General features: G+C 41.4%; 2 protein-coding genes across 3 annotated transcripts in view; one reads left to right on the top strand and one right to left on the bottom strand.

Moving 5' to 3' along the window:
* LOC115178195 (zinc finger protein 658B-like) overlaps positions 1-26,840 on the top strand; it is a 1,063,446-nt gene that overhangs the window by 90,318 nt on the left and 946,288 nt on the right. The window lies entirely within an intron of this gene.
* LOC115178192 (piggyBac transposable element-derived protein 4-like) lies at positions 419-23,824 on the bottom strand. 2 transcript variants are annotated; one of them, XM_029739283.1, is made up of 5 exons: positions 23,020-23,824; positions 22,499-22,596; positions 22,186-22,363; positions 6,599-6,713; positions 419-3,055 (listed from the first exon to the last, which is right to left on the bottom strand). In XM_029739283.1, exons 1-5 carry the CDS (start codon positions 23,237-23,239, stop codon positions 1,276-1,278), a joined length of 2,391 nt encoding a protein of 796 aa, XP_029595143.1. In that variant the 5' UTR covers positions 23,240-23,824; the 3' UTR covers positions 419-1,275. The 2 variants fall into 2 exon arrangements, with proteins under 2 accessions (XP_029595143.1, XP_029595144.1); XM_029739284.1 differs by lacking the exons at positions 22,186-22,363; positions 22,499-22,596; positions 23,020-23,824 and adding exons at positions 10,237-10,414; positions 10,550-10,647; positions 11,452-11,937.

The raw sequence follows: 26,840 nt of genomic DNA, 5'->3' as shown, positions 1-26,840 counted from the left end.
CATTAACAGGGTCATTATTGGGTATTGTGTAGATTGATTAAAAATAAATACATTTTAGAATAAGGCTGTCACGTAACAAAATGTGGAAAAAGTCAAGGGGCCTGAATACTTTCCGAAGGCACTGTATTTGCACCCTCTCAGTGAACTAATCCATGGCAGAGGCTTAGACTAAAATCCAATTTATGCTTTTTACAAAAATTTGGTCACAGGCTCCATATGGAGGGTTAAAACCTCTTCCAGATAGGACCCTTCATCTCAATTTCCACCTAAAATGACACCCAAATCTAACTGCCTGCAGCTCAGGACCTGAAGCAAGGATATGTATATTCTTGATACTATTTGAAAGGAAACACTTAAGTTTGTGGAGATGTGAAATTAATTTAGAACATAACACATCTGGTAAAAGATAACAAAAAAACATGTTTTCAATTTTTATTTGATCATCTTTGAAATGCAAAAGAAAGGACATACATTGAGATGGACGCTGGGGATCATTTATATGTTGTCCACAACAGGGCAACAGTATATGTGCAAAGTTTCAGACTGATAACTTCAGGAATGAGTGAGTTACATGACATTTAGTATGAAGTCACCCAGGTGTCCCACACGAGTTGCCCAAACTGATACATTCAAGAAAATACCCATATAGAACATACAAAACTGCTATGCTAATAAAAAATACAATATGGGGGTCTGTCCACAGCTCTTAGGAGAATGGTTCGGTCAGGTTAAAACCTCTTCCGGATAGGACCCTTCATCTCAATTTCCGCATGAATGACACCCTAATCTAACTGCCTGTAGCTCAGGCCCAGAAGCAAGGATATGCATATTCTTGGTATCATTTGAAAGGAAACACTGAAGTTTGTGGAAATGTGAATTGAATGTAGGAGAACACAATAGATCTGGTAGAAGAAAATAAGAGGGCATATATTTTCAGTTTTATTGTTGTTGCATTATCTTTCACATGAACAGCCAAACATTCAGATAGGAAGCTGGGGATAATTTAGATGGAGAACATAAGAGGGCAACAGTAGTTGTACAAAGTGTCAGACTGATAACTTCAGGAATGAGCGAGCAACATGACAGTTAGCATGAAGTCACACAAGTTGCCCAAATGTACCCAAGTGGCCGAATTGGTGAAGTGATACATTTTTATGCAAATAACTATATACAACATAACAAAATGCTATTCTAACACACAATTTTTTGTAAATATATATATATTTTTTTTTAAACAAGGGTAAATCCTTGGAAGACCCTCAGTCTTCCAAGGGTTTACACAATATTGTGCTGCTGATGCCATGTCCCATAGCAGTCTCTTTCTGCGGTAAAGCAGAGGCAAACTGAACAAGTCGTGCAGGTGATGGGGGACTTCATGCGACAAAGAACACAACGACGCCTCCATGCTGTGCCCTTTTGGCCCCGAGGTACATTCATGCCTGCAGTTATGAATGTTGGCATGTGAACACCACTGGTGGCAGGAGCAGAAGGGACAGAGGTAGAGGGGACAGAAGGTGCTGCAGTGGACTTTGTGCCGTTGCCAGCAAGCTCCTGGATGAGCAGCTTTCTGAAGGCTAGCTGTGTCATGGAGGTCTGTCCAGAGCTCTTAGCCATTTCCTTCTGGAGGACGAATGCATTCACCACAGCAATGTTGATGAAGTGATAGAACAATGTCCTGTACCATTTCATTGTCTTGTGGAGAACACTGTTGTAGCCTATCAGAGTGTCTGACAGGTCCACACCTTCCATGCTCTTGTTGTAGTCCTTTACAGCAGCAGGAATGGGGACATTTTTAGTGGTCCGTGCCCCATTAGCGTCCTTCACACGCCTGACGACGTGATCGCCACTGTACGATTTGTGGATAGTGGTGCACATGACCACCTCTCTGGTATCCATCCACTTTACAAAGAGCAGGTCATCTTTACGAATCCATCGCATGGTACCCCTTTCAGCCCTCTTAGGCATGTCGTTCACTTTTGTTTTGGGAAAACCCACTCTGTTGGGACGAATGGTGCCACAAGACCACACATCCAGCTTCCTCAGGTCTGTGAACAGGGTAGGGCTTGTGTAGAAGTTGTCCACAAACAGTTTGTAGCCCTTCCCCAGTAGTTGAAAATCCAATAATTCCATAACGGAATCATAACTAAGTCCCTTACCGGTGTCTGAGATGGATTTCCCCTCGTAAACAAAAAAATTCCAAGTGTAGGCACACACAGAATCGGCCAAAACAAACAGTTTGTACCCCCATTTTGTCGGCGTGTTACACATATATTGTTTGAGGCCAATTCTAGCCTTTGATGCTACCATCCTCTCATCTATGGACAGGTTCTGGTTGGGCTGAAAATGGGTCTTGCAGGCCTCAACCATGCTGGGGTAGAGAGGTTTGATTTTACAGAGCCTATCAAAGCTTGATGTGCCTCTCTTCTTGTCATTATCCTCATCAACTTGTGGGTCACTGATATGAAGCGCCCGTGAGATAGCCAGAAACCTTTTACAAGACATGACAGTGGTGGGGAAAGGCAGTTGGTAGAGTGTTGACGTTCTCCAGTAGTCCTTCAGGTTTTCGAACTTCACAAGCCCCATGTAAATAACCAGTGAGATGTAACAGTAAAGGTCTTGGATGGAAATGGGCTTCCATGCCTCTTTCTTGCCTGCTTGTTTCTTAGCCCCGTACTTGTTGGTGTTAGACACCAGCGAATCAAGAACTGACAAGGAGAAAAACATCTGGAAAAGATGAAGGGGGCTGTACTTTGCAGTCATGTCTAGCTGTGGTCCTGGCTGCCTTTTCGGTCTAAATGTTGGTGGAAGTGGCTCCACATCATCTTCTAGCACAGTGTGCCAGCGGTCCTCTGCCTCGGTGGTAGTTGCCGCTGGTTCACTGGCCCTCCTCCGCTTCTGGGCTGGCCTCTTCACACCTCTAGATGGCCGGGCGGGGGAAGGTGTGGAGCCGGAGACAGCAGGGGTCCAGCTGGATGAACCAGCTTCAGCGTCTGAATTAGTGGGGGATGAACACCTTGACATTGTGGGTTCCCATTGTTCATCCGAGTCCCTGGCACTGTGTAAGAAAAGAAAAAAAAAAAAATCTGTATATCTACTATATAGAGTAGAGGGACCATAATCACGACAGTGAAGTGTGTGTTTATCAATGGTAAATAAGGCTGGTCAGGGGAGAGCGGCTCATAGTGGTGGCCGGGGTGGGGTGAGTGGAATGGTATCAAGCAACATGGTCTGTGGTGCTGTTCGATTCCGGCCATTGTTGTGGGTCACCCTCCCCTCAACAGCCTCCAGCCTATTTATATAACAATGGAATGGAGTGAATGGAACAGCACCAAACAAACCATGTTGCTTGATGATGTGGAACCTTGGGGCGGCAGGTAACCTAGTGGTTAGAGCGTTGGGCCACTAACCCAAAGGTTGGTGGATCGAGTCCCAGAGCTGACAAGGTAAAAAAAAAATGTCGTTCTGCCCCTGAACAAGGCAGTTAATCCACTGTTCCTAGGCCGCCATTGTAAATAAGAATTTGTTCTTAACTGACTTGCCTAGTTAAATAAAAAATAAAATACCATTACACTCACCGTACCCCGGCCACCACTATGAACCGTTCCCCCCTGACCAGCCACAGGAAAGGAAGACCCATAAGTTAGAGTTACTCAGAAATTGCAGCACAAACAAATGCTTCACAGAGTTCAAGTAACAGACATCAACTGTTCAGAAGAAACTGTTTGAATCATGGTTGAATTGCTGCAAAGAAACCACTACTAAATGACACCAAATGAGAAGATGAGACTTGCTGGGGCCAAGAAACACAAGCATTGGACATTAGACCGGTGGATATCGGTCCTTTGGTCTGATGAGCACAAATTTGACATTTTTGGTTCCAACCGCGGTGTCTTTGTGACGCGGAGTAGGTGAACGGATGATCTCTGCATGTGTGGTTCCCACCATGAAGCATTGAGGTGGTGGTGTGATAGTGCTTGCTGGTGGTGACACTGTCAGTGATTGATTTAAAAAGCATTCTGCAGCGATGCCATCCCATCTGGTTTGAGCTTAGTGGGACTATAATTTGTTTTTCAACAGGACAATGACCCAACACACCTCCAGGCTGTGTAAGGGCTATTTGACCAAGAAGGAGAGCTGCATCAGATGACCTGGCCTCCACAAATCACCCGACCTAAACCCAATTGAGATGGTTTGGGATGAGTTGGACCGTAAAGTGAAGGAAAAGCAGCCAACAAGTGCTGGTTGAGAGTAAGCTGGTTGAGAGAATGCCAAGTGTGCAAAGCTGTCAAGGCATGATTCCATGTGTGTGTTTTCATAGTTTGTCATCACTATTATTCTACAATATAGAAAAAAGAAAAACCTTTGAATGTGTAGGTGTGTCAACTTGACTGGTACTATATATATATATATATATATATATATATATACACATACATTTAATCCTAGTAAGAATTCCTTGTCTTAGGTCAGTTAGGATCACCACATTATTTTAAGAATGTGAAATGTCAGAATAATAGTAGAGAGAATTATTTATTTTAGCTTTTATTTCTTTCATCACATTCCCAGTTGGTCAGAAGTTCACTCAATTCACTCAAGTTCACTCAATTCACTCAATTAGTATTTGGTAGCATTGCCTTTAAATTGATTAACTTCGGTCAAACGTTTTGGGTAGCCTTCCACAAGCTTCCCACAATAAGTTGGGTGAATTTTGGCCCATTCCTCCTGACAGAGCTGGTAACTGAGTCAGGTTTGTAGGCCTCCTTGCTCGCACACGCTTTTTCAGTTCTGCCCACACATTTTCTATAGGATTGAGGTCAGGGCTTTGTGATGGCCCGGCCAATACCTTGACTTTGTTGTCCTTAAGCCATTTTGCCACAACTTCGGAAGTATGCTTGGGGTCATTGTCCATTTGGATGACCCATTTGCGACCAAGCTTTAACTTCCTGACTGATATCTTGAGATGTTTCTTCAATATATCAACATAATTTTCCTCCTCATGATGCCATCTATTTTGTGAAGTGCACCAGTCCCTCCTGCAGCAAAGCAACCCCACAACATGATGCTGTCACCCCCGTGCTTCACGGTTGGGATGGTGTTTTTCGGCTTGCAAGCCCCCACCTTTTTCCTCTAAACATAACAATGGTCATTATGGACAAACAGTTCTATTTTTGTTTCATCAGACCAGAGGACATTTCTCCAAAAAGTACAACCTTTGTCCCCATGTGCAGTTGCAAACCGTAGTCTGGCTTTTTTTATGGCGGTTTTGGAGCAGTGGCTTCTTCCTTGTTGAGGGGCCTTTCAGGTTATGTTGAAATAGGACTTGTTTTACTGTGGCTATAGATACTTTTGTACCCGTTTCCTCCAGCATCTTCACAAGGTCCTTTGCTGTTGTTCTGGGATTGATTTGCACTTTTCACACCAAAGTACGCTCATCTCTAGGCGACAGAACACGTCTCCGTCCCAAGGGGTATGAAGGCTGCGTGGTCCCATGGTGTTTATACTTGCATACTATTATTTGTACAGATAAACGTGGTACCTTCAGGCGTTGGAAATTGCTCCCAAGGATGAACCAGACTTGTGGAGGTCTACATTCTTTTATCTGAGGTCTTGGCTGATTTCTTTTGATTTTCCAATGATGTCAAGCAAAGCGGCACTGAGTTTGAAGGTAGGCCTTGAAATACATCCACGGGTACAACTCCAATTGACTCAAATTGACATAATTTGATAGAAAACACTAAAGTTTCTAAAACTGTTTGAATGGTGTCTGTGAGTATAACAGAACTCATACGGCAGGCCAAAACCTGAGAAGATTCCATACAGGAAGTGCCCTGTCTGACAATTTGTTGTTCTTCTGTTGGATCTCTATCGAAAATACAGCATCTGTGCTGTAACGTGACATTTTCTAAGGCTTCCATTGGCTCTCTAAAGCCGCCAGAAAGTGTAATGGGGTGTCTGCTGTCTCTGGGCAAAGAACAGCAGCAGTATTTGTAGGTGGTCAGCCTGGGGACAGTGAGACAGATGCGCGTTCACAAGACTACTCCATTTTTTTCTTTCAGCCTTTGAATGAATACAACGTTGCCCGGTTGGAATATTATCGCTATTTTACGAGAAAAATCTCATAAAAATTTGACATGCTTCTAAGTACGGTAATGGAATATTTTTAAATGTTTTGTAGCTAGCTGTGATGGCCGAGCTATGTACTCAGGATATTGCAAAATGTGCTTTTGCCGAAAAGCCATTTTAAAATCTGACACCGCGATTGCATAAAGGAGTTCTGTGGTTTTGGTTTTTGTGACATATATGCTTGCTTTGAAAATGGCTGTGTGATTATTTTTGGCAGGGTACTCTCCTGACATAATCTAATGTTTTGCTTTCGCTGTAAAGCCTTTTTGAAATCAGACAATGTGGTTAGATTAACGAGAATCTTGTCTTTAAAATGGTGTAAAATAGTCATATGTTTGAGAAATTTAAGTTATAGCATTTGAGGTATTTGTATTTCGCGCCACGCGATTCCACTGGCTGTTGACTAGGGTGGGACGCAAACATCCCACCTAGCCCATAGAAGTTAACATGAGAAGCAAAAACGTATTTTACTTACTGATCTAAAAGTGGATCTTTTCCTTCCAAAAACATTTCTTCCTCGCTGGAATCATAACTGTGGTCACTCACAGAGTCCTCATCCATTCCTTCTGTGTCACTCTCCCAGTCAATTTCTGCAATAATATCATCAAAATGTTTATACTTGGACTGAGATTTAGCTTTTCCACTCTTAGTAGCCATGTTTAACTTTTTCAGATTTGAGAAGTTTGTAGAAGAGAACGAACTGATGTGAAACGTAGACTACAGTTGTTCCTGTTTCCTTTCACCAGAGAATGAACTGTGTTGACAGCTCTAGCGTGATGGCTGTTTGTCCTACAAACAGCGTTCACATACTGCTGGAAAGCCCAGCTCATTGGCTATCTAGCTAGGTTTCAAAACGATAGGTGGTCATTGGACCAAGACCCTTCATGGGCTAATTCAGGTGTTGTATAGCCAATACGTAATGTAGAATTTTGAAACAAGTTTGGTTGTCTTCTAGAGTGTCTGAGGATTGCACAGAAACCAGACTTGACCAACGTTAGATTGCTAACAAAATTAGATTTCATAAAATTGTTTTGTTGCAAGTTGAAAGAGTCGGAATTCATGCAGAACTCTGTTTACAACATGGATCGTGTTAGGATATACACTACCATTCAAGAGTTCGGGGTCACTTAGAAATGTCCTTGTTTTTGAAAGAAAAGCATTTTTTTTGGTCCATTAAAATAACATCAAATTGATCATAAATACAGTGTAGACATCGTTAATGTTGTAAATGACTATTGTAGCTGGAAATGGCTGATTATTTGTGGATTATCTACATAGGCGTACAGAGGCCCATTATCAGCAACCATCACTCCTGTGTTCCAATGGCACGTTGTGTTAGCTAATCCAAGTGTATCATTTTAAAAAGGCTAATTGACCATTAGAAAACACTTTTGCAATTATGTTAGCACAGCTGAAAACTGTTGTTCTGATTAAAGAAGCAATACAACTGGCCTTCTTTAGACTAGTTGAGTATCTGGAGCATCAGCATTTGTGGGTTCGATTACAGGCTCAAAATGGCCAGAAACAAATAACTTTCTTCTGAAACTTGTCAGTCTATTCTTGTTCTAAGAAATGAAGGCTATTCCATGCGAGAAATTGCCAAGAAACTTAAGATCTCAGACAACGCTGTGTACTACTCCCTTAACAGAACAGCGCAAACTGGCTCTAACCAGAATAGAAAGAGGAGTGGGAGGCCCCGGTGCACAACTGAGCAAGAGTACAAGTACATTAGAATGTCTAGTTTGAGAAACAGACACCTCACAGGTCCTCAACTTGCAGCTTCATTTACTTCTTTGGGCTGGGGGGCAGTATTTTCACGTTCGGATGAAAGGTGTGCCCGTAGTAAACTGCTTGCTACTCAGGCTCAGAAGGTAGGATATGCATATTATAAGTAGATTTGGATAGAAAACACTGACGTTTCTAAAACTGTTTGAATGATGTCTGTGAGTATAACAGAACTCACATGGCAGGCAAAAACCTGAGAAAAATCCAACCAGGAAGTGTAGAAATCTGAGGTTTGTAGAAATCCAACCAGGAAGTGGTTTGTAGTTTTTCAAGTGATTGCCTATCCAAACTACAGTGTCTGTGGGGTCATTTTGCACTTCCTAAGGCTTCCACTTGATGTCAACAGTCTTTAGAATGTTGTTTCATGCTTCTACTGTGAATATTGAGAGAACAAGAGGTCCTGGAGTCAGATGACTGAGAGAATGACATGAGTTCAGTGGCGTGTGTTCCCATGAGAGTTAGCTCTGTTCCTTTTCTTTTTTGAAGACAAAGTAATCGTCCGGTTGGAATATTATTGAAGATTTATGATAAAAAGACCCTAAAGAATGATGCTATACATCGTTTGACATGTTTCTACGAATGTAAATATAACTTTTTTTGACTTTTCGTCGTGACATTTTGGCGCGCTTCCTGCATTTGGAGTAGTGGACTGAACACGCAAACAAAAAGGAGGTATTTGGACATAAATGATGGACTTTATCGAACAAAACAAACATTTATTGTGGAACTGGGATTTCCTGGGAGTGCATTCTGATGAAGATCAAAGGTAAGTGAATATTTATAATGGTATTTATGATTTTAGTTGACTCCAAAATGGCAGGTATCTGTATTGCTTGATATTGTTGTCTAAGTGCAGTACTCAGATTATTGCAAAGTGTTCTTTTGTCGTAAAGTTATTTTGAAATCTGACAGCGGTTGCATTAAGGAGAAGTGTATCTATAATTATTTGAATAACTGTTGAATATTTTATCAACGTTTATGATGAGTATTTCTATAAATTGATGTGCTCATTCACCGGAAGTTTTGGGAGGCAAAACATTTCTGAACATTACACGCCAATGTAAAATGGGGTTTTTGGATATAAATATGACCTTTATCGAGCAAAACATACATGTATTGTGTAACATGAAGTCCTATGAGTGCCATCTGATGAAGATCATCAAAGGTTAGTGATTAATTTTAGCTGTAGCTTCTAGCATCCCACATTTCCCAGAGAGGTTAAATAGTACCCGCAAACCACAAGTCTCAACAGTGAAGAGGCAACTCCGAGATGCTGGCCTTCTAGGCAGAGTTCCTCTGTCCAGTGTCTGTGTTATTTTGCCCATCTAAATATTTTATTGGACAGTCTGAGATATATATTTTTCTTTGCAACTCCGCCTAGAAGGCCAGCATCCCGGAGTCGCCTCTTCACTGTTGACATTGAGGCTGGTGTTTAGCGGGTAGTATTTAATGAAGCTGCCAGTTGTGAGGCATCTGTTTCGCAAACTATACACTCTAATGTACTTGTCCTCTTGCTCAGCTGTGCACTGGGGCCTCCCCCTCCTCTTTCTATTCTGGTTAGAGCCAGTTTGCACTGTTCTGTGAAGGGAGTAGTGCACAGCGTTGTACGAGATCTTCAGTTTTTCGAATGGAATAGCCTTCATTTCTCAGAACAAGAATAGACGGACGAGTTTCAGAAGAACGTTCTTTGTTTCTGGCCATTTTGAGCCTGTAATCGAACCCACAAATGCTGATGCTCCAGATACTCAACTAATCCAAAGAAGGCCAGTTTAATTGCTTCTTTAAAATCAGCATAACAGTTTTCAGCGTGCTAACATAATTGCAAAAGGGTTTTCTAATGATCAATTAGCTTTTAAAATGATAAACTTGTTTTAGGTAACACAACGTGCCATTGGAACACGGGAGTGATGGTTGCTGATACTGGGCCTCTGTACGCCTATGGAGATATTCCATAAAAAATCTGCCATTTCCAGCTACAACAGTCCTTTACAACATTAACAATGTTTACACTGTATTTCTGAGCAATTTGATGTTATTTAATTGACTTTTTTTTGTGCTTTTCTTTCGAAAACATGCAACAACAAAAAATTCCGCAAACTTTTCAACGGTAGTGTATATATAAAAACACGTTTAAAATTTGCACCAATTGATTGGTCGAAAGAACAGGTGGCTAAGTCAAACAAGATTTTTATTAGTCAGGGACAGCCCTACTGGGAAAAGATACCAGTCTATCTTCATATCAACTAACAGAACTCTGCTGGTTGTGCTGGTAACAGATACCAGTGGGCAGATCTATTTTATTTGTTCAAACTAAACTACAGCACTTACTTTGCTGAGTCAAATCTGATCCTTTCTTCTTTTTTCTTCCTCTCACAGTTCCACTCTGCCCCGTTGTTTTCCTGCAGTCCACCAGCTGCACAGACAACCTCTTCATACCCAGCAGTAAGGCGCTACTGGGAGAGGCAGGACACGGGGACTCCGGGAGGGAGGAAGGGCTAGTGTTGTCCTGGTAACCATAAAGAGGGGACACAGACACATATCATTATGGTTGCTGATGCCACTGTTGTCATAAAGTGCTTTACAGAAACCCAGCCTAGACCCCGATAGAGCAAGCTGTATGCTAGACCAGACCAAGCTGTACCATCTGGTGTTCTGATCTGCAGAGACTCTTCTCTGCCTCGTCAGCATCAGGATGTTGTTGAGGCTCCCCAGAGGATCCACAATAGTCATGTGTCTCTCCTGTGTGAATAAGAACATCAAACAGATGGTGAACTTATGAACTTCTATTGCAATCATAGGGTCTTACAAGAGGCATGAATATATGTCTAAAAAGGGCCTAAAATTAGCCACTTAAAAAAATGGCACCATCTGGTTTGCTTAATATAAGGAATTTGAAATTATTTATATACTATTACTTTTGATACTTCAGTATATTTTAACTTTTACTCAAGTATTATTTTACCTGGTGACTCACTTTTACTTGAGTTCTATTAAGGTATCTTTACTTTTACTCAAGTATGACAATTGCGTACTTTTCCCACCTCTGTGATGGAAATGTTAAAGGGCCGTCCCACGAAATGGGGGCATTTTGCGTCCCTTTGATATTTTAAGTAGAAATTATGCACTGTATATTATATTTTAAAAGCCGGCTATACTAGAATAAGTGCACTTTAATATAGACCAAAGAGAATTCAATAAATCACATTTTGAAGTCCCAAAAATATATGTACCAATGGCAGATTGCCCCTTAAACAATTCCTACAGTACTGAACAACATTTACATTTTAGTAATTTAGCATACGCTCTTATCCAGAGCGACTTACAGTAGTGAATGCATACATTTCATTTATTACATTTTTTTTGTACTGGCCCCCCGTGGGAATTGAACCCACAACCCTGGCGTTGCACACACCATGCTGGCGTTGCAAACACCATGCTCTACCAACTGAGCCATATTTAAGTGTAGAACTTCAGTATAATGTCCCTTTAAAAAACACGGTTCAACTGCATAGTTTGTCTCCCTGTTTTTAAGACAGTACTCACTGGTGGTAATCGGAACTTCATTCTCCTCTTTTATTGAGATATCCTCCTTTACTCCAAAAGGTTCTTCGTCTTCTTTCAATTTTACGGCATCTTCCTCCTTTTTGATTCTGAAAGCTTCTACCTCTTTTTCCACTTTGACAACCTCTTTCCCATATTCCTCTTTCACTGTAATATCATCCTCTTGTTTCAATGTGATAGCCTCCTTTTTCATTCTTCAAACTTCTTCCTCTCCTTTCACCAGTTTCTTTCTCCGTCTAGATTAGTGAGTTTATGCTCCGGACAATTAGCCTAGTGCAGTATCAATGTAACACATTTGCTAATTTAACAAGCAAATTACGTTTAAATTAACAAGTCGATAGGTAAACAGAATTATGTTCAAAACACTAAGAGTAATATACACAAAATTGGTCTAAAGAGCTTCAATGTTTCGGTTTTATGTTCGCTAGCAAAGCACCGCGTGGTTAAACCAGAAGCCTTTTGTCGCTGTTGAAGAAGCCTCCTGTTCCGTCCGCTAGATTATACGTCACTCAAGAAACATCACCTGAAAGACTCATAGCGCCATCTGCTGACTGGAGTGGGTAACGCAGATTGGAAAAATATTAATTACAATGTTCATTCTGGCAAGCAATGTCATAAGAAGTAATTTTAAAACAACCAGATGTTATGTTTTCTCTTACTTCTTACAGCCAATACTTTCCTCCAGGTCTGACCTGCCCATTAGGCAGGATTAGGTGACAGATTGACGAGGGTGGTGTATCCGAGCTAAATTGACCAAGGCTCATCGCTAACAACACATAATAACACCTGCTAATGATGCCCAAAAACAATGAAAACTTCCCCCACCCAGTGGCATATGGGCTATTTAGGTGAGTGTTGTTGTTGCCACATGAAGCACTTCCCACTTTGCATAAGGCAACATGGACAGATAGGGTTCTACCTGTGTAGAGCACGTGCTCCTTTGCCCTTCCAGTCTCTAAAGTGCCCTTTTGGGTGGTGGTATAATTTGGATTCATTTTTTCTCATAGTTATACTGAACCCACTGCCTGCAAGTCGTCGTTAAATTAGCCTCAGTGATTTGTATTTTCCTTCAGCTTTGTTCCTTTTCCCAAGAAAGCTAATGTAGCAGTGTGATGTTGTTACCCTAGATTATGCACCAAATTGCACACAAGGACCAATTCAAATAGGCCAGGTCAATAGGGGATGTTAATAATTTGATAATAATAATAATTCAGTGTTTTTTACATTTTTATTACAGCTGCATAGGTAATGTTATTTTTTGGTGTACAAACACTTTTTCATATCAATCTTGTACATACACGTGATTGTAAAAGTTTGGTATATTTGGGTTTGGCCCATTGCGGGTTATTTGTATTTCCGTACCCCCTTAATGTTCTCTTTTGTCTGACCTTCGGCTAGCAAGTTATGTTGTCCTTGGCTCCGAAATTGTTCAATATAAAACCGTGGTAATGTTACACAATGTGCTGTTATGCAACCATAAGTTTGTTACAATGTGGACAATATAAAGATTTATGTTAACAAGTTTCACTGAGCTCGCTAACTAGGGTACCTATTGTAACTTGTGAGTACTTGGGACAGTGTATGAGTGACTGTCCATGTGCTTGCGCAGGTGCCCGAGAGCTGTGACTGCACCGAGGGCTAACCTATTGTGTGTTGTCTCTTCGTGTGCAGGTATGTCTTTTATTTTGTCCGAATTATGTTCTATATCATTTTACTTGTATTGCATGGTGTGCTGTTGTGCACTGAATGTGTGCATGCAGCACCTGTTATTTCTTTTTGGCGCACTCTCTTTTGTCTGACCTTCGGCTAGCAAGGTGCCTGAGAGTTGTGACTGCGCCAAGGGCTAAAGTATTGTGTGTTGTCTCTTCGTGTGCAGGGCAAATAAAAATAATTCAACCAGCAGACCTCCAGTTGTGGCAGTGTCCTAATTAAAAGTACACAACGCAGAACGAACCACGCTACACCTAGGTATTTGTAGTTGTCCACATATTCTAAGTCAGAACCATCCAGAGTAGTGATGCTAGTCGGGCGGGTGGGTGAAGGACAGCAATCTGTTGAAGAGCATGCATTTAGTTTTACTAGCATTTAAAAGCAGTTGGAGGCCACAGAAGGAGTGTTGTATGGCATTGAAGCTCATTTGGAGGTTTGATAACACAGTGTCCAAAGAAGGGCCAGATGTATACAGAATGGTGTCATCTGAGTAGGGGTGGATCAGAGAGACGCCAGCAGCAAGAGGGCGACATCATTGATGTTCCCAAGAAAGCTAAGGTAACTGAGCTAAATGACTATCGCCCCGTAGCACTCACTTCCCTCATCATGAAGTGCTTTGAGAGACTAGTCAAGGACCATATCACCTCCACCCTACCTGACACCCTAGACCCACTCCAATTTGCTTACCGCCCAATAGGTCCACAGATGACACAATCACACTGCACACTGCCCTAACCCATCTGGACAAGAGGAATACCTATGTAAGAATGCTGTTCATCGACTACAGCTCAGCATTTAACACCATAGTACTCTCCAAACTCATCATTAAGCTCGAGACCCTGGGTCTTGAACCCACCCTGTGCAACTGGGTCCTGGACTTCCTGACGGGCCGCCCCCAGGTGGTAAAGCTAAATTAAAGAGCAGTGATACTATGATGAAGGCCTTGAGGTCGATACGTAAAGCTTATTAAAGAGCAGTGATACTATGATGAAGGCCTTGAGGTCGATACTTAAAGTTTGTTAAAGAGCAGTTATACTATGATGAAGGCCTTGAGGTCGATACGTAAAGCTAAATTAAAGAGCAGTGATACTATGATGAAGGCCTTGAGGTCGATACGTAAAGCTTATTAAAGAGCAGTGAAACTATGATGAAGGCCTTGAGGTCGATACGTAAAGCTTATTAAAGAGCAGTGAAACTATGATGAAGGCCTTGAGGTCGATACGTAAAGCTAAATTAAAGAACAGTTATACTATGATGAAGGCCTTGAGGTCGATACGTAAAGCTTATTAAAGAGCAGTGAGACGGTGCGTGTTTCTTATTTGTTCTCAAGGCATCAAAATGTGAAAAAAAGCCTTTCTATACGCTCTGTACAGCCTTAACTATGGAGTGAAATGGGATATCAGCCAACTCAGTGACATCCACAGAACACTGTCCAGCCTTAACTGTGGAGTGACCCCATGAAATGGGATATCAGCCAACTCAGTGACAACCACAGAACACAACTATGTATAGTTTACACAAATATTAGTGTCTTAGCTTTTATTGCAGGACTTTGACTGTGTGTATTGAACATTCATATTGGACTGTACAGCCTTACCTATAGAGTGTACACCACCACCGATCACAACTTCCTGTTTCCATCACAGTTGTCGTGAGTTTTTTATACGGTATGACTTTACTGACATAACAACTTTGGATGGAAACGTGGTTAATCAATCTGTATACAGCCTAATTATTTTCCCCCCAGGAAGCTCCGGTTAAACAGTGGTTGTAGTGCACTGCTGCCACCACCAGGCCTGGAGGGCATTTTGACTTTGTTGATAGCTAGGTGTGTTAGCTAGCTGTGTTAGCTAAAGACGTAACAGCTAGCTAACTGGCTACCGATTAACCAATTGTGTGTATTGAACATTCATATTGGACAGCCTTACCTATAGAGTAGCACCACCACCCATCAGCCCATTCTCTTCTTGACATCAAAGCTGCAGTGTATTGTTGCTGTAGGAGTTTATGATTAATAATCCTATTTATTTGATGTCACCATACTATTCCTTTAAAGCCCCACGCTGTAAAATATAAATCATCAGAGTGGGTCACCAACCTAAATGTAAACAATATCATTTGATTATCAGAGGAGTAAACTATGAAGCAAGCAAGAACTACTCAGACATTCCAAATATCACTTGATTATCAGAGGGGTGTATTATCACATCAGATAGAACTACTCAGACATTCCAAATATCACTTGATTATCAGAGGGGTGTATTATGACATCATATAGAACTACTCAGATATTCCAAATATCACTTGATTATCAGAGGGGTGTATTATGACATCATATAGAACTACTCAGACATTCCAAATATCACTTGATTATCAGAGGGGTGTATTATGACATCAGAACTATTCAGACATTCCAAATATCACTTGATTATCAGAGGGGTGTATTATGACATCATATAGAACTATTCAGACATTCCAAACCAGGCTTCATCCATATCATGAAGGTGGATATTGATCCAACCATTTCAAAAGTAATGACCGGGCTGATGGAAACAGGATATGTCTGTACAATTTTATAAATGACGATAGACGATTTGTTAGTTTTACATGGTTTATTATTTTGTTTGACAAATAAAATATATCTCTTATCCATAATAATCTCATCATGTATGTAGCCTACCATCACTGTATATGTGAGCTACTGGCTACAGTGCATGGGACAAGAGCACGTTTGCTATATAACTCAACGTTTAAAAAAAAAAAAGATCAGTAGAGTTGAAAATGTGATGGAAACCATTTTAACTTGTATTTTTCATTCGGCACATGTGAATTTAACAGCAGGTGGATATTGATCCAACACTTGCCGCTTATTCAAACCAGCCCACTGGGCACAGTCGTCAGTTCAACATCTAGTTTCTATTTACATGTCAACTAAAGTCAATTCAACATGAAATCAATACATTGGATGTAGGTTGCAAGTTCTGCGAAAAATGTATAAAAAATACCTGATGTTGATGGCTTTTTACAAATCCAATCAGTGTTCTACATTGATCTAACACCATCACATGGATTTATTTTGTTGAAATGACGTGGAAACAACGTTTATTTAACCAGGGGGAGGTTTGTAAATGCCCCCAGGAAAGTCGAACGAGGAACTCTTCATTGAGACAATGAAGAAACAGCAATGCGTGGGAGAGTTGTGGTGGATATTATAAAATAAGGATCTGCTGGAGTCCAAGTCAAACCAAGATTCTTTATTTCTGAGCTCAGAGAGAATAACAGTTACACAGCGCAGTGTAGACAATCTGAATTCCAAAGCATTGGGTGATGAGCACATATCTTTGTTTCCTGTTCCTGGGAGGGACTTTATTTGTACAAGGATGCAGGTGCAGCTGGTTTGCAACACAGGATGATACTCCCAGGAACAGGAGATTATAATATGACAGTTTCACAAGGTTAGTCACATACAATTAACATTTTCCATTACAGAGTCTGTGAACAATTTTTTATTTTTTATTAAATCATCAGTGGGCCAACAATGCAAATGTAACAATGGAACAAATGCATCACATACAAATATTATCTGTAGTGCTGGAGGAATGACACCCAGATAAACAGACACAGTCAGAGTTTAAAAAAGGACCATTTAAACACATGGAATCTGATCTACTTTATATTCAAACTGACATACTCCATATTCAATTCATATTTTCTAATGAAAACACACATTTTTGAGTATACTTTCTACGATTAAATTTCATATGGTATAAACAAGTAAACACATTCTCAGTCAACAATATAAGACAACGGGAGCACTGTGTATGTTCTCCGATGATGCGAAGTCAATGTGATGCGAAATATCAATTTACACACTAGAATAATTATTCATGGTTTCTCACATGACTTTTAAGTGACTGTGATGAGTAATATGTCTTCCCACAGTCTGAGCATTTGAAAGGCTTCTCCCCTGTGTGTATTCGCTCATGAGTTGTCAGCATTCCTGACCCCTTAAAACTCTTTCCACACCAGGCGCAATGGTATGGCTTCTCCCCCGTGTGTATTCGCTCATGACATTTCAGTTGTCCTAAGCGGCTAAAACTCTTTCCACACTGGGCGCAAAGGTATGGCTTCTCCCCAGTGTGTATTCGCTCGTGGGATTTCATGTTTCCTAAGTGGTTAAAACTCTTTCCACACTGGGCACAATGGTATAGCTTCTCTGCTGTGTGTTTCCTCTCATGTCTTTTCAGACTTCCTAACTTGGTAAAACTCCTTCCAATCTGGGAGCAGAGGTGTTGTCTTGCTGGTTTGGATGTCCCTGGTTCCTCCGGGTTTGTTTTTTCTCCTGCCAAAGACAGTGTTTATTTAAAGAGAGACCTGAATGAAACCTCTACATGATAAAACTAGCTGTATGATACAGAACACGACCTACACACTTCCTTAAACCTAAAATAGATAAAGAAGAGACAGACACAAAGCACAGTAAGATCTCCACATTGTCAATTTGGGAAGATGTTACAAAAACTATAAATACAACATGTAAAGTGTTGGACCCATGTTTCATTAGCTGAAATATAAAGATCACAGAATTCTTCACTTACGCACAAAAGCTTCATTCTCTCAAATTTGGTGCACAAATGTGTTTACATCCCTGTTAGTGAACATTTCTCCTTTTACAAGATAATCCATCCTCCAGGTGTGGCATATCAAGAAGCTGATTAAACAGCATGATCATTACACAGGTGCACCTTGTGCTGGGGAGAATAAAAGGCCACTCTAAAATGTGCAGTTTTGTCACACAACACCACAGATGTCTCAAGTTTTGAGGGAGTGTGCAATTGGTATGCTGACGGCAGGAATATCCACTGGAGCTGTTGCCAGAGAATGTAATGTTAATTTCTCTAGCATATGCCGCCTCCAATGTCATTTTAGAGAATTTGGCAGTACATCCAACTGGCCTCACAACCGCAGACCACGTATTAATGACGCCAGCCCAGGACCTCCACATTGTCTGAGACCAGCCACCCAGACAGATGATGAACCTGAGGAGTATTTAGCTCTGTAATAAAGCCCTTTTGTGGGGAAATTTTTTTTCTCATTGGCTGGGCCTGGCTCCCCACTTGGTGGGCTTATGCCCTCCCAGGCCCACCTATGGCTGCGCCCCTGCCCAGTCATGTTGTAAAGGTTTTGACTTGAGGTTATAATGTATAGGGGTGCCAGGTAGGTTGTGCCTACCAGAGAAAATATTAGTTTCTCCTTTTAGTTTGATAGGGAATGAGTCCCATCTGGTCCGTCAGTCTACACCAATACAAAGGACTCATGTAAATGTCAGGATGTAAATACACTTTTCATAAACCCTTAAAACATTGGAAATAACTTCAAACAACGGTATTATTTTGCGTGGAGGTATTAACAACATAAATGATCACACAACAATATAACAATAATGAGCTTTAAACAGCTCTGGTTCCTCCCAAAATGCCCTGTACCTCGGGCCTAAAAAGAGTCCAGCCCGGTAAACAAGTTCAGGGAACTCAACTGACCTTAGTCACGCAATGGGTGTCCGTTCATACAGTGTAGCGTAAACACAGTGTCAATCATACAATGAAAATAACAAATATTTTACCACACATTTCAATAAATCCTCAACTACAACTAACTACATAAATCATCACGGTATACATCACCCCAAAACAAATGAAATACCGTATACAAAAAAGGTTGTAGTCAGTCGGTCAGTCAGAGAAGCCAATCCGCCAACAGATCTCCAGCGGAGAAAGGCCACGAAAACCAACGGAGAGGTGTAGTCCACAGACGCAAGAGTGGATCCGATCCTGGGTAGATTTTCTATTAGGCTACACAAAGCACACTTTTACAGCAACACAACAAACGGAAGAGAGACGCTTCAGAACGGAGGGTCCAACACATCCTCATTCATGTTTCCATCACAACTCCACTTTTGCGCAGCTGATGCTGGCTATTTAATTGGGAATTAAAGGGGAAGCGCCCTATTGGAAGGAGAAGCACTAATTAATTGAGAATTAAAGGGAAAGCGCCCTATTGGAAGGAGAAGCACTGAGACTGTTCAGAAACATTCAGGGCCGTCACAATGTGAAGTACATAGATTAGGGCCTAATTAATTTACATTGAGTGATTTCCTTATATGAACAGTAAATGGTTGAAATAGTTGCATGTTGTGTTTATATTTTTGTTCTGTATATACAGCTGAAGTCAGAAGTTCACATGCACCTTAGCCAAAAACATTTAAACTCAGTTTCACAATTCCTGACATTTAATCCTAGTAAAAATTCCCTGTCTTAGGTCAGTTAGGATCACCACTTTATTTTAAGAATGTGAAATGTCAGAAGAGAGAATGATTTCAGCTTTTATTTCTTTCATCACATTCCCAATGAGTCAGAAGTTTACTTACACTCAATTAGTATTTGGTAGCACTGCCTTCAAATTGTTTAACTTGGGTCAAACGTTTTGGGTAGCCTTCCACAACCTTCCCACAATAAGTTGGGTGGATTTTGGCCCATTCCTCCTGACAGAGCTGGTAACTGTACGCCTCCTTGCTCGCACACGCTTTTTCAGTTCTTCCCACAAATGTTCTATAGGATTGAGGTCAGGGCTGTGTAATGGCCACTCCAATACCTTGACTTTGTTGTCCTTAAGCCATTTTGCCACAACTTTGGAAGTATGCTTGGGGTCATTATCCATTTGGAAGACCCATTTGTGACCAAGCTTTTAACTTCCTGACTGATGTCTTGAGATACATCTTCAATATATCCACATAATTTTCCTGCCTCATGATGCCATCTATTAAGTGAAGTGTACCAGTCCCTCCTGCAGCAAAGCAACCCCACAACATGTTGCTGCCACCCCCATGCTTCACGATTGGGATGGTGTTCTTCAGCTTGCAAGCCTCCCCCTTTTTCCTCCAAACATAACGATGGTCATTATGGCCAAACAGTTCTATTTTTGTTTCATCAGACCAGAGGACATTTCTCCAAAAAGTACAATCTTTGTCCCCATGTGCAGTTGCAAACTGTAGTCTGGCTTTTTTATGGCGGTTTTGGAACAGTGGCTTCTTCCTTGCTGAGCGGCCTTTCAGGTGATGTCGATATAGGACTTGTTTTACTGTGGATATAGATACTTTTGTACCCGTTTCCTCCAGCATCTTCACAAGGTCCTTTGCTGTTGTTCTGGGATTTGCACTTTTCGCACACCAAAGTACGTTCATCTCTAGGAGAAAGAACGCGTCTCCTTCCTGAGCGGTATGGCAGCTGCGTGGTCCCATGGTGTTTATACTTGCGTACTATTGCTTGTACAGATGAACGCAGTTCCTTCAGGCGTTTGGAAAAAGTATTCTGAGGTCTTGGCTGATTTCTTTTGATTTTCCCATGATGTCAAGCAAAGAGGCACTGAGTTTGAAAGTAGGCCTTGAAATACATCCACAGGTACACCTCCAATTAACTCAAATGATGTCAATTAGCCTATCAGAAGCTTATAAAGCCATGACATCATTTTCTGAAATGTTCCAAACTGTTTAAAGGCACAGTCAACTTAGTGTAAGTAAACTTCTGACCCACTGGAATTGTGATACAGTGAATTATAAGTGAAATAATCTGACTGTAAACAATTGTTGGAAAAATTACTTGTGTCATGCACACAGTAGATGTCCTAACCGACTTGCCAAAACTATAGTTTGTTAACACGAAATTTGTGTAGTGGTTGTCAAACGAGTTTTAATGACTCCAACCTAAGTGTATGTAAACTTCCGACTTCAACTGTATGTTGAAAACGTTTTTGCGAAACGCGATGGATCATTGGGGATCATTCAATATTCGCTTTTTTTTAAGTTTAAGTTTCCGACTTCAACTGTCTGTCCATCTTCTCAAGGGTCTGTTTCACAAGGTCCACAAAGTACTGTCCAGTTGATGACTCAGCCAATGACCACAATGAGTCTCTCGTGGACAACGTCAGTGACATATCGCAGAACTACTGCACACTGGTCTTTGGATGTTAAATCCTGTCTAGTGTCCATTTGTACTGAGAACATCCCTGCCTTTCTCACTTCAACAGCAATTGTCTGCAGAATCGACATTCTGATGACTTCAATTACTTTATTTGCTGTTTTGGGCAAAATAATAAAAATGGGTTTTCAGTGCTTTTGCTGTCCCTTTCTATTTTCCCTGTACTGGGCACTGAACCTCTCTCTCTGCACATCTGGTTGCTCTGCAGAATGAGATTAACATTGTAAATAACCTAAACTTAAACGTGTATCTGAAGGTTCCTGCTCTGAGTCTGAACTGACCACCATCTCCAGTTCTGCAGGAGCACCTGAAGCTCTAGTGCTGCTGCTGCTTCCTTCTCCACCTTTACAAAGAAAATACTCTTATCATACTCACTATCATTAGTGTATCACTAGGCTACATTAATACAGAGCTGGGAAAAATTAGAGAGACCTGATGTCATTTTTGGCATGTGGACACTTCAACGAGAGCGTGAGAGTCACGCCTGATGCATGGATTCTCCATCAACTCATTCCTGCTTGCTATATTATCGCTGGTCAAGTTGACCATTCATGGTAGGCCAAAACAACACTCAGGCCACCGGGAAATGTCCCGGTGCTCCCGACGGCCAGTCCGCCACTGCTGTCAGGAGTTTTGCTTGCCTGTTCTAGAGTCTTGTAAAGACAGGGGGGTTGACTGGGACAGGCAATGTAACATCCATAACGTTCTCAGGAAAGGTTTTTGTAAAACATGCACCTTACATCAGATCATCTTGAAACTTTCTCTCTAAAGCTAACTTTCATCAAGGTTTTATATGGTCTATTGGTATCTCTCTTTTCATTGGCAGAATCCTTTTTCAGTGTTATGATATTCATAACATCCATATCCACCAGTCTATCTTCATGTCAACTAACAGAACTCTGCTGGTTGTCCTGGTAACAGATACCAGTGGGCAGATCTATTGTATTTGTTCAAACTAAACTACAGCACTTACTTTGATGAGTCAAATCTGATCCTTTCTTCTCTTCTCCTCCTCTCACAGTTCCACTCAGCCCCGTTGTTTTCCTATAGTCCACCAGCAGCACAGACAACCTCTTCATATCCAGCAGTAAGGTGCTACCGGGAGAGGCATGACAAGGGTACTCCAGGAGGGAGGAAGGGCTAGCGTTGTCCTGGTAACCATAAAGAGGGGATACAGAGACATATCATTGTAGATGCTGATGTCACTGTTGACATAAAGTGCTTTACAGAAACCCAGCCTAGACCCCGATAGAGCAAGCTGTATGCTAGACCAGACCAAGCTGTACCATCTGGTGTTCTGATCTGCAGAGACTCTTCTCTGACTCGTCAGCATCAGGATGTTGTTGAGGCTCCCCAGAGGATCCACAATAGTCATGTTTCTCTCCTGTGTGAATGAGAACATCAAACAGATGGTGAACTTATGAACTTCTATTGCAATCATAGGGTCTTACAAGAGGCATTAATATCTCTAAACAGGGCCTAAAATGCAAATGTGAAAGGGTAGTTCAACGAAATGGGTTCCTTTTGCATCCCTTTGATATAAGTATAAATTATGCTCCAATACTGAATTTTAAAAGCCTGGTGTATTAGATGAGGTGCACTTTAATGTAGACCACATGGAGAATTCAATAAATCTAACTTAAAAGTCCCCAAAATATAAGTACCAATGGCTGATTGAAACTTTAACAATTCCTACAGTACTGAACAACATATTCAAGTGTAGAACTTCAGTAGAATGCCCCTTTAAAACCCCACATTAGTTCAACAACTGCATAGTTTGTGCCCCTGTTTTTAAGACAGTACTCACTGGTGGTAATCTGATATTCTGTCTCCCCCTCTTTCACTCCCAAGACGTCTTCCTTCTTCACCTTTATTGAGATAGCATCCTCTTCCTCTCTAAAAGGTTCTTCCTCTGTTTCCTCTATAACATTCTCTTCTTCTTCCACGACAATGTTCAGCCCCAGAGCTTCTTCCTCCATACAGTAGACCTCTTCTTTAGCAGAGGACGAGTTGTTGAGTGAACTCATGATCAGGGATGTTAGCTAGCTAGTTAGCATTAGCGACTAGCCTAGTACTAACCTCAGTATAAATCTTTAACAAGTTTGCAAATTGAACAAGCAAATTAGGTTAAAGTTAACCAGTTGATACGTAAAATGAACTGCGTTTCCAACAGTGGGATTAGCTAATGTACATTAACATGGTCTAAAGCGTCAATCTTTCAGTTTTATGTTGGCTAGCAAGCTACCGAGGTGGTTGAAAGAGTTGCCGTGTTGTTGTTCCTGAAGAAGCGTCCCGTCCAGTAAATTGTACGTCACGCAAGAAGCATCACATGAAAGACGCACATCGTCATCTGATGACTGGAGTGGGTAACGCAGTTTGGAAACAATAGTTACTACACTTTTTGTATTGGAAAGAACGTCATAATAATTTAACAATAAGCTGATATATTTTCACTTACGTCTTACAAAGAATACCCTCCTGTACACAGACGTAGAAGATTCATATGAATATGTAATGCTGAATAAATACTTATATGAATAGGTTGTGTTTTAATACACATTTGCTCTGTTCATTTTTTACATTCGTTGTTATCTAGATGTGACGGTACTATTCCCTTAAAGCTAAGATACAAATCATCCTGTAAACCAGGGGTGGGCAACTCCAGTCCTCGGGGGCCTGATTGGTGTCACACTTTTTCTCCATCCCTATCAAACACAGCTGATTAATCAAACTGCATTCTAAACTGAAGATCCGGATTAGGTGATTATTGGAGTCAGGTGTGTTAGCTGGGGATGGGGCAAAACTGTGACACCAATCAGGCCCTCGGGGACTGGAATTTCCCAACCCCGCTGTAAACAATAGAGCAAATGCATCACATTCAAATAGCACTTGATTATCTGTAGTGCTATACACTGAGTATACAAAACATTAAGAACACCTGCTCCTTCCATGACAAACTGACTAGGTGAATCCAGGTGAAAGCTATGATCCCTTATTGATGTCACATGTTAAATCCACTTCAATCAGTGTAGATGAAGGGGAGGAGACAGGTTAAATAAGGATATTTAAGCCTTGAGACATGGATTGTGTATGTGTGCCATTCAGAGGGTGAATGGGTAAGACAAAATATTTAAGTGTCTTTGAACGGGGTATGGTAGTAGGTGCCAGGTGCACCAGTTTGTGTCAAGAACTGCGAAGTTGCTGGGTTTTTCCAGCTCAACAGTTTCCCATATGTACCAAGAATGGTCCACCACCCTAACAGTGGCGGTCAGTGCCATTTAAAATGAGGCAGGACGATTTGTGTTTTCATGAGCATGGCCTTATTTCTATTACAGCATTTTAGATGACTGTCATTCATATTTCATTCACCCTGTTCAATGTAACAGCGATAGGTTTAGGCTACTACATGATACTAACATTTCCCCTATACCCATCATGAGATTGCTACAACTTAGCCTATGAATTAAAGTTTACAACGTAGGTGCACACAGGTCGAGAGAAAAATTTGAGGTGACAGACAGTGACACATTCAATACCACCTTGCACACTCTTGCCTGCATCTAGCTGACCTAGAGTGTAATCATTAGTCAGTTGCAAACGAGAGTTTCTATTGGACAAATTCAGGTATGTTTATCCCCGTTTTGTTCCGTTTAAGAAACGTTTTTCAACAACAATCGGCAGAATGTGTGATCTAACTTGAACTTTAAGTAGCCTATATTTGATGTGATATATTCCTTTTGAGACAGGATTGTGTTACGGCACAGATCTGGGGAAGTGGACCAAAGCATTTCTGCCACATTGAAGGTCCCAAAGAACACAGTGGCCTCCATCATTCTTAAATGGAAGAAGATTGGAACCACCAAGACTCTTCCTAGAGCTGGCCGCCCGGCTAAACTGAACAATAGGGGGAGAAGGGCCTTGGTCAGGGAGGTGACCAAGAACCCGATGGTCACTCTGACAGAGCTGAAGAGTTCCTCTGTGGAAATGGGAGAACCCTCCAGAAGGACAACCATCGCTGCAGCACTCCACCAATCAGGCCTTTATGGTAGAGTGGCCAGACGAAGCCACTTCTCCGTAAAAGACACAAGAAAGCCCGCTTGGAGTTTGCCAAAAGGCACCTAAAGGACTTTCAGACCATGAGAAACAAGATTCTCTGGTCTGATGAAACCAAGATTAAACTCTTTGGCCTGAATGCCAAGCGTCACATCTGGAAGAAACCTGGCATCATCCCTATGGTGAAGCATGTTGGTGGCAGCAACATGCTGTTGGGATGTTTTTCAGTGGCAAGGACTGGGAGACTAGTGAACGGCAAGCAAGACAAAATGAAATAGGTCTATTTATATAATGAATATGAATTCGGAGGGCAGAAATGATTAATTATTAAAGCATTAGACCTCTCACTAAAGGCTTCAGTCATACAAAAGTTATACTTTTATTACGAACTGGTTCTCTATCAGATTAGTAAGAATGTCTCACCCTATGTTCAAGAATGGCCTTTCCTCTTTATTCAGAATACAACCTCTCATTTTCGGTTATTTGAAAATGAAATAATCTCCAAAATATCGTTATTTTTAAAACAAGCCATAGAAATTTGGTTGCAATTTCAGTTTAATCCACCAGAAAAGAACAAATAATACAACAAATTGTGGTTAATCTCAAATATACTAAACGATAAAAAAATTAAAGTTACATTTAATACATAAATGTATAATCTTTGTAAATTATATCATCAATAGGACTGGTGGAGTTGTCACACATGCAGCTAATAAAAATATATGGAAATATCTGCTCTACCCAAAATTACAAATAACTAATTGCAGCATTGCCACAAAAATGGAAGAGGCAAGTGGAAGGGGGAAAAAGTAAGAAACTTGTCTGTCATCCCTACTTTAAAGACCAAACTTGGTTAATGAAAATTGTGAATGATGCCAGATTCAAAACTTAGAATTTTTCAATTTAAATTATTGTACAAAATATATATGGGGGATACAACGAACCTCTCTGCAGATTTAGCTGCGAAGAGACCTGTGATCCGGAACCAAGGGAGTCTGCCTGCGATCCGGAACCAAGGGAGTCTGCCTGCGACCCGGAACCGATGGAGTCTGCCTGCGATCCGGAACCAAGGGAGTCTGCTTGCGACCCGGAACCGAGGGAGTCTGCCTGCGACCCGGAACCGAGGGAGTCTGCCTGTGACCCGGGAACCGAGGGAGTCTGCCTGCGACCCGGGAACCGAAGGAGTCTGCCTGTGACCCGGAACCAAAGGGATCTGCCTGTGACCCGGAACCGAGGGAATCTGCCTGTGACCCAGAACCGAAGGGGTCTGCCTGCAACCCGGAACCGAAGGGGTCTGCCTGCGACCCGGAACCGAAGGGGTCTGCCTGTGACCCGGAACCGGGTGAGTCTGCCTATGACCCGGAACCGGGTGAGTCTGCCTATGACCTGGAACCAAGGGAGTCCATCAGCGACCCAGAACCGGGTGAGTCTGCCTATGACCCGGAACCAAAGGAGTCTATCAGCAACCCGGAACTAAGTAAGTCAGTTGACGATCCGGAACTAAAAATGATTAACTATGTATTTAATGAGTCTGCCTAGTGTGGAAAGGAAGAGGTCTGCTTACGATCCGGAACA

This window comes from Salmo trutta, chromosome 38, assembly GCF_901001165.1.
Source record: "Salmo trutta chromosome 38, fSalTru1.1, whole genome shotgun sequence".
Classification (NCBI taxonomy): domain Eukaryota; kingdom Metazoa; phylum Chordata; class Actinopteri; order Salmoniformes; family Salmonidae; genus Salmo; species Salmo trutta.
This window is presented reverse-complemented; position numbering and strand designations above follow the sequence as displayed.

What these genes read in the sequence shown, in the direction of transcription:
- LOC115178192 (XM_029739283.1), bottom strand. Translation starts at nt 23,239, where the DNA reads ATGAGTTCACTCAACAACTCGTCCTCTGCTAAAGAAGAGGTCTACTGT. An exon ending in AGAATATCAGATTACCACCA is followed by an intron (nt 22,597 to 23,019) that starts GTGAGTACTGTC and finishes TCATTCACACAG; the next exon opens with GAGAGAAACATGACTATTGT. An exon ending in ATCAGATTTGACTCATCAAA is followed by an intron (nt 6,714 to 22,185) that starts GTAAGTGCTGTA and finishes ATATTATTGCAG; the next exon opens with AAATTGACTGGGAGAGTGAC.